The sequence below is a fragment of the Otolemur garnettii genome, unplaced genomic scaffold, assembly GCF_000181295.1.
Source record: "Otolemur garnettii isolate 467f Iridium unplaced genomic scaffold, OtoGar3 scaffold00077, whole genome shotgun sequence".
NCBI lineage: Eukaryota > Metazoa > Chordata > Mammalia > Primates > Galagidae > Otolemur > Otolemur garnettii.
In genome coordinates this window covers 3,435,762-3,444,509 of record NW_003852472.1, presented here as the reverse complement: position 1 = coordinate 3,444,509, position 8,748 = coordinate 3,435,762, and the positions used below count along the sequence as shown (strand labels likewise).

The 8,748-nt window shown below is 32.2% G+C and overlaps 1 protein-coding gene across 1 annotated transcript in view; it reads right to left on the bottom strand.

Moving 5' to 3' along the window:
- LOC100966998 (general transcription factor II-I) overlaps positions 1-8,748 on the bottom strand; it is a 96,294-nt gene that overhangs the window by 59,768 nt on the left and 27,778 nt on the right. Inside the window, exons 8-9 of the mRNA XM_012807874.2 lie at positions 4,297-4,353; positions 2,387-2,449 (exon numbers count right to left, since the gene is read on the bottom strand). Coding sequence (XP_012663328.2) covers positions 2,387-2,449; positions 4,297-4,353 — 120 coding nt within the window. The remainder of the gene's footprint in view (positions 1-2,386; positions 2,450-4,296; positions 4,354-8,748) is intronic.

Here is an 8,748-nt window from a genome sequence, read left to right as displayed (position 1 = left end):
GAGCCACTAAAATAATTATTAAAGGCATTTCTTCAGATCATTCATAGTAAAATAAATCCATATTTCAATGCCTATATATTCTTCTATTGTGAAGTACCAAAATTTAATCATCTAGCTAGGAATATTTAAATAGCTTCGACCATTTTCCAGTACTCTTTCCAGAAAGAATATACACATATCAACCACAGATGCACATGTCTGTTTTCATTTGATCTTTGTTCTTAATATCAAGGCTTAAATTTTTACTTAATGGCTAAAAGAATTTAGCAATTTACGGTTGATACAGTTTCTGTAAGAAGTGTGTGTGCGTGTGTGTGCCTGTGCACACATACGAGACATAGAAAAATTGCTACCCCTAAAGTAATTATTTTACTCAGACATGACATTTCACAGGTCTAAAAATAAAAAAAAAAATTATATAAGCAAAATTCTATTTGATCACAAATTTGGATGCTAAATCAAACTTACTGCACTATCTTAGTTTAAAGAAGATTTATCACTCCATCCAAGCGTACTTCAAGTTCATGAACCATTTCTTTTTGTAACATCTCTTTAAAGGTCTTATACTATATAAGCAAGTATTCGCTTTCAAAATAACCTTAAAACAGAATCTATCTGCTTTAAGATTTGATAAATGAATTTGGTTATAGTCTTATCTATATGTTTTATTTTAATAATTAAAAAATTCACCTGTTCTTCTTACTTCTATATAAAGGAAAAAGTTCTAAGTATTTTTAAGATTTATATGCTCTTAAATTTTTGACAGTGAAGCCTCTAACTTAAAAGCAATTGAACTTCAATTATTTGGTGGGGGATGATAATTCAAAACTGTTTTTAGGTTAGTAAAATGATATTAATGAGAAAAGGAAAAAGAATTCTATATTAAACTGAGAATAACACAAGAAGAATGAAAAGACTTCTTACTTTAGGTGGAAGCTAGTCATCCACTTGTATTTTAGAAGGAATGAAAACATGTTAAGTAGTTTAAAGTAGTTAAACACTATAAATAATCAAATGTTATCAGTAGAGGACAGGTTAATCATGAAAGAAAGAGAAAAAGACATGAAACCAAGAAAGTTATGCAGCAGTTAGAAAAAAACAATGAAGTACTAAGATGTGTAGCTCTGGCAGGAAAAAAAAAAAAATTAAGAGGGTAGGTGATATTTGTTAAGAATTTGCATTATAGGGCCAGGCACAGTGGCTCATGCTGTCATCCCAGCACTCTGGGAAGCTCAGGTGAGTGTATTTCTTAAACTCATGAGTTTAAGATCAGCCTGAGCAAGAGTGAGACCCCATCTCTAAAAACAGCTGGGGGTTATAGTGGGAGCCTGTATTTCCAGCTACTTAGGAGGCTGAGGCAAGAGGATCATTTGAGCCCAAGAATTTGAGGTTGCTGTGAGCTATGACGTCACAGCACTATACCGGGCACAAGAAAAGTGAGCCTTTATCTAAAAAAAAAATAAAAAGAAAAAGAAAAAAAGAAAAGAATCTGTATTATAATGAATGCTGAAAGTATCTGTGTATTTGTGAAAAAAAATAAAGATCATTTCTAGAAGTATATACAATAAACTGTAGCCCAGAGTACTGGGACTTGGGAGCAAAACAAACATGAAGAAAACTTTACATGGTGCAATTTACTGTATTGTTTCAACATTTCACCTTAGGGAGAAAATTTTGAGGGGGAAAATCTAACAAAAGAAGATTATAAGAACTTTAAGGGGGAAAATATAATACTAATTTAATAATTGTGAACTATGATTTGTTAATAATCTTATTAGCTGAATTTTTAAACAGTATAGAAAAAACTGGCTAATTTGGGTTTATGGTTATCTGGAGAAAAACGCTAAGCTTCAAGCAACTTTAGCTATATAGCTAAAGATTATTGTAGCATGTATTTGGAGCAATTGCTTCAAAACCTTTTTTATCTTAGTCTTTTAAGCTGTTTTTTGGGAAGGGAACTTGCTTTAAAAATTATTGACTAAACCCTCAATTCTTTCTCCTCCACTTTACTTGATTAGAATTAGGCAGTTCCAATTCAGTGTCTTCTGTCACAACCCAGTAGATTATAGAATCTGTTTCTGTGTGTATCAAGTCTGGTCATAATTTTCTTTTTTTTATTTCAATTCCCACTGATAGAAAGTACAGTTTGGTCCACCTGGGGCCAAAGTTTATTTTCATGGCTTAATTTTTTTGCCTAAAACTCCCAGAGCACTGGGGTGCACTGTTGGGAAGTGGGCTGCTGTGGTCACACAAACACATGTCTTTCAATTCTTTTCACAAGTTTCCTTTAAGAATGGATGAAATGCATATTTAGTAATGTGAATGTGACAAATATCTTTTATGACCAGAAGTAAACTTTTGGAATCAAGGTTTTTAGGTAACTAACCTTCAATAGTCACCTCAACTTCAGGGTCCTCACTTGTTTCTGAAGGGACATGTTGAGTAGAATCTTGAAAAAAATAAAATTCTAAAATGACATTCATTATTAAGCATTTTCCATATGTTCCAACATTTAACTGATTTGATACTCCAAAAGCAGCCTACTATAAAATTTAATTGGCATTTTAATTCATTTATTTATAAAATATTTCATCCCTTTAATTATAAATAGGGATAAAAGAAAACAAAAAGTAGAAAAGCTCTGGAAAACTATTAGATAATACAAAGTTACCTGCATTAATGGACTCAAAAACCTCGTATTCTTAAAAGAACGAGATTACAACAAAATCACAATTATTCCCTGCTATAATTGAAAAAAAGCTAGAATAGTAAGAAATGTTTTCTACTTTGGTTAGTATTTCTCTTTTTATCATTCTGAGGAGTGGTTCATAGTGTTAAAACCGCAATATTTTGCAATGGAGACCTTCATATCAAAAGAAGATGTGCTCTAACTTTATATGCAATATACTCTTAAAAATTAAGGATTTCACTAATATTTTTGTTACTACACAAATGTACTAGGAATGTTAGTGCTAGAAGCTTAGCTAGAGAGTATTTTCATTAGCTCTCTTTCATTTTGCAAAGGGTAAGAGATTAATTGATTCGTTCAAGATTATTTTTTCTTGTTAGTAAAGAAATAAAGATTAAGAGCCCAGATTCAATTCAACTCTGTTAATGTTGCTACAATGAAAATGTCCTCAAAACAAAGTCTTTCAAGGCCCAAAATCTAATAAACTGGTGAAGCAATCTGTACTGTCTAATAAGCCCTGGTACGATCAGTATCTTATATTGTATATATGTATTCTGCTGTTACAAATACCACCTATTCAACACTGAAAATTTTGTCTCACAGAAAACATCTTAATTACCTCCACACAGAAAAAAAATTCACCTCCACAATCTTCTATAAAAACACCTGACAATGAAATTAACAAACTATTTAAAATGACCCTATCAGTATTTCTGAGAGAAATATATTCCAGTTAGAGACCTTAATTATGTAACTGAATTTGGAATGATTAGCCTACATTTCAGGGACCTTATGATAACCTTTCACTCAAAGAAGGTAAAAGATCAAATTAAAGGTTTTTGAAAATAAAAAAAGCAAATACATAAAACATGGAACAGTTATACAGACTCCTTTTTCATTTAAAAAAAGAAAAATAAGGCACAACATGACCAGTTTATGAGAGAAGTAATTCCAGAACAAGATTCAGTCACCTTACCAGTCATTTTCCTTAGGAGGAATCTACAAAAATTCTTGTGAAACTAGTTAAACTGCTTAGAAGCAGGAAGCCATCTTATATGGTAACAGTTTAACTCAAGATTCTAGTAACTCCAAGAGTTGCACCACAGTTCAATCCCACAATCAAAGCTGCAGCGGTAGTAAACAGGCTTAAGTAGTTCATGGAATAGATGTAGGTATATAAATAAGAGTGAAAATATCTCCGTATCTAGAATATACTGTTATCCTACTAAAAATAAGAAGTATTACATAGTACATTTAAAAATAAAGTATGAATGGAGATAGTAGTAACTTTAGTTCCAAATACTGAAGCTATTCTTCCTTAAAGTTTTTAATGTGGCACAAAAAAATACAGAGAAAACTCTGACAGTGTTTGGGATCACGACGAGCTTTACTTACCATAGTTTTCATCCCCATTTGCTTTACTAACCAGTACCGTGAAAAGAAAAATATTACATCTTAGAACTTAAAAAAAAAAAAAAAAATTGTTGGCTAAAAAGGCATACTAAAAACAATCATCTTTTATTTCCAAATCAGATGCCTTAAGGATACTATAAAATATGACAAACACAAAACAAACAATAAAATTAAAAAACCCTTATTTTCCTAACCTTCTGTTGGTACTTCCATTTCTGTTCCTTCATTGCCCTCTGAAGAATGATGACTCCCTAAAGAGAAAATAAACAACATATAATAAACCAATAAAAACAGATACGGAAAGAAGAGAAACTAGGTAACAATGCAAACAATTTAAGACATAATAATTACGTACAAAATGATTCTTAACTCTTTAGTAATTAATTTAAATGTTTTTATTTCAGAAAAATGTTACACTTCTATTTGGAAGCTAAAGAAATTTTTAAAAAAATACAAATATACAATGTAAACCTAATTAGGTTTGGGGATTTAACATTAGTTTCTGAAACTATGTGATATAATTACTGATGGACATTGGACTCTGAGAAAGTACAATTATGTTTCAAGTACCATGCTCATCTGTCAATGACTCACACACAAAAAAACAAATCAGAGTAAATTCTTGCTTTGCTCACAGACTTAACTATATAAACAAGTTCAGGGTTTGCTGTAGAATGTTTCCTGCTTTCCGTTTTCACTATGAAAGCCATGGAAACTCAATCCCCAAAATTTAATCAAAGTTGTACTTAAAGGAAACTCATAAGTTAAAATTTAAGATACTACCTTTAGTCTCAAAAGCATTTTAATTCAGGTAATATAATCTGCCTGCTTCTAAAAACTGGAACATAAAGCAATGTATCAGGTTAGGCAGTCACAAGGTAAACAGGCTCATCCTACTAGAGCAGCAGTTTTATTCACAAATAGGAAAAAAATAACCTAACACATCAGAGAGCCACTTAGGATAAGTGCCCAAGCTGCCCCTTAATATGCAACCTCTGTCCTCAAATATCTAAGCTTATGAACATGGAAAAGAATAAAAAACACTACCTTCAAGTACAAATAAAAGTAGGTTTATTTCCTATCAGTAAGAATAAATCGTGTAGGGGAAGAGAAGCAGACTCTTATCTATTTTGTCCTACTGATAACTTAATTTTAAGTTATAGACATATCTTATTTTCTTTTTTAAAGAGTAATGGTTATAGTCTCAAAAACTATCGATCAGTCTAGCACCCTTGAATTAAAAGTACCACTCTAAGATAAAATATTTTTGGTTTTCAAGGTCTAGCTTTATCATGTCATAATTATCTTGGAATTCTTGTCCACTTATTTTATATTGCAAAAACTCACCTGAGCTCAAGAATCTATATAAATTTATAAATCTATAACCATGGATCACTCTTTAATAACTTTTAAAATATGCTTTCTTTATACATACTACCTTTCTCCTTTTTTTTAACCTTAATACTTAAATTTATGAAGCATTAAGTTCTTTGACTTAAAGTCAAAGAAAAGAGAGGTGAGGTCAAAGGAAGGAAAGGTAATGGAGAAGAGGCCAATAGTTAAAAAGTAAAGTTTGGGTAAAGAATAAGAACAGTTAAGATGATTAATTATGTAAACAACAATTCTATGTGTCTTTTTTGTTCTTTTAAAATCTGAAGCAAACAATTATATTTATATTATAAAGTAAACCTGAAGAAAATAAATCTTGTATGCGCGAAGCCAGAATACACAGAAGAAAAACCCATCACTAAAAGCCTATGATCAGTACACAAAAATTCCGAAAAGGGTAACTAATTCATAAAACTAGGGATTTACAAGTAGTACTTCAGAATCCTTCTAAAAACTTAGTAAAACATGACCTTATCAATATTTACATTACTAACTATACAATAATCTTACTTCTGACTATTCTGATATAAGGTATAAATGTGTACTTTACCTTAAATATGAAAGTGTGTCATGTACCCATTTCGAGATTCATTACTAGATTCACAAAAGGGAAAATTGATTTTGAAAAATTGTTGCTTGTGAAGTTCATTTATATGCTATAAAAAAGGCCAATACATTTCTTTTTCCTTTTCATTTAGAAAAGTAATAATAAAGTTATAAATATTAAAATACAATCTGTCCAATATAAGGAAACACTTAAAATGATCAGTATGTGGGAAAATGGAAGTGAAAAGGTAATACCTTGCAAAGACTTCGAAAGGGGAAGTTTTTCATCAACATCATCACTTTCAGAAGGGCCTGCTTTGGAATACAAAAATAAAACTTCAAAAGTAATCCCAAAAATATATTTTGGGTCACTTTAGAGAACAAATTTGGGTGAGATTAAAAAAAAGCAAAATGGAAAAAAAAAAAAAGACAAAACAAGTGGTGTCAATTTATGGTCTTAGTGAGTGGAAAAGGTGTCATCAGGTAAATTTATATATATAAACAGGGAAAAGAAATTTTGAAATGACTGGACATATGGAATGAATGGAAATGACATGTCTAAAATAGTGGATATGGTTTTTTAAAAGAGTAAAATGTTCCTAACAGTAAACCACAACTTTTACTTCATACAGATTATAAATTTACATTTATTTTATAAGCATATTTGTTTGTCCCATGCCAGATATTTGCTTAATCTTTTCTAACACTGAAGAAAAAAAACATAGAGCCAAATTGTTAAACATTCCTTAGAAAAAATTACGTAAACTATCAGTAAGCTTGAATCTCCACTGAAATAGAAACATGACAAACTAACAGCCATTAATTCAGTTTCCCCTTTCATACAAAACCCTAAGTACTTATAGTAAGTTAATAAAGTTCTTTCCAATTATTAACATAGAAAGTACTCTGGGTTAAATTAACCTTCACAAAATGCTATAAAGATTTGGATGACACATTTATATGTATCATCAATCATTTTAATGATTAAACTAATAGATTTAAAACAGAAAACAAAACCTTGCAAAGACTTCAAAAGGAAGAGTTTTTCATTGTTTTCAATGGCTACTTAACATAAAACATGTTTCTATGTTATTATAAACACAAACCAATTCACTATCACTGAATTTTAATTTGAAAAACATTCTAAGTTGTTTGAAAGGCTTCTCTAATGCATAAAAAAATTTCACAAAGATGCACCAAACTGCATATTACATGCAAAGGACATGTCACAGAAGAAAACAACTGCATGAAAAATACAGAAATGTGTATTGCACAGTGGTTATGGCACCAGACACATGCACTGAGGCTGGTGGGTTCGAACCTGGCCTGGGCCTGCTGAACAACAATGACAAGTGCAACAAAAAATAGCTAGGCGTTGTGGTGGGCACCTGTAGGCCCCGCCACTTGGGAGGCTGCAGCAAGAGAATGGCTTAAGCCCAAGAGTCTGAGGTTGCTGTGAGCTCTGATGCCAAAGCACACTACCCAGGGCAACAAAGTGAGACTCTGTCTCAAAAAAAAGGGAAGAAATTATTTGTATTTGGAATCATAACTAAGAGAAAGATTTTGAATATAAACATCAGATCCACTATTTCTTAGTCATGTGGACCCTCAGTAAAATTCACAGAATTCATGACAAGAAAGACTTATAAAGGCTGGGCACAGTGGCTCACACCTGTCATCCGAGCACTCTGGGAGGCTGAGGCGGGTGGACTGCCTGAGCTCACAGGTTTGAGACCAGCCCAAGCCAGAGCAAGACCTTATCTCTTAAAAAAGCCAGGCCTTGTTGCTGGTGCCTGTAGTTCCAGCAACTCTGGAGGCTGAAGCACAAGAATCACTTGAGCCTAAGAGTTTGAGTTTGTTGTGAGCTTTGACGCCACAGCACTCTACTGAGGGTGAATAAGTGAGACTCTATGTCAAACAAGCAAACAAACAAAAACAAAGGTGGTGCCTGTGGCTCAAAGGAGTAGGGCACTGGCCCCATATACTGGAGGTGGTGGGTTCAAACCTAGCCCAAGCCAGGAAGGGAAAAGAAAGAAAGACTTATAATTTACATGTTTTAAAAGTAAAAAATTAGCTAAGGCTATAAATTGACTTCTAAGTAGTGCTTTAGCAATTTTCACAAGTTTAGCCACTGGCATTCTCTATATTCTGTTATCCTTACATTTAATGAGGTCTTCTTTAAGTTAATCATAAGGATGTTTCTTAGGATTCTGACTATATAGGTTTTCTACTTTAACTCTTTTATTATGGATTTCAATTTTAATTACATTATATTCAAAGAATATGCTAAGACTACCTGTGAACTAGTAGTCATTTTTGTAAATGATCCATCCTTTGTAAAAAAAAACATTTTCTGGGTGTAGCATTCACTATATACATTAGCTTATGTTTGTTAGCTGTAGAGCTGAAACATCCTATTTAATATTTTTAAGTATTCATTAGTGCGATGTATTAGTTACTATCAGTGGTTATAATCTCGCAAATGATTATACATTTCTATAAATACATAGACTCTAAATTTAGCATAATTTTTTAATTCTTTATTTCTACTTTTATTTTGAGGATACATTCTTTTTTCTTTTTTTTTGAGACAGAGCCTCAAGCTGTCCCCCTGGGTAGAGTGCCCTGGCATTACAGCTCACAGTAACCTCAACTCCTGGGCTCAAGCGAGTCTCCTGCCTCCGCCTCCCAAGTAGCTGGGACTACAGGCG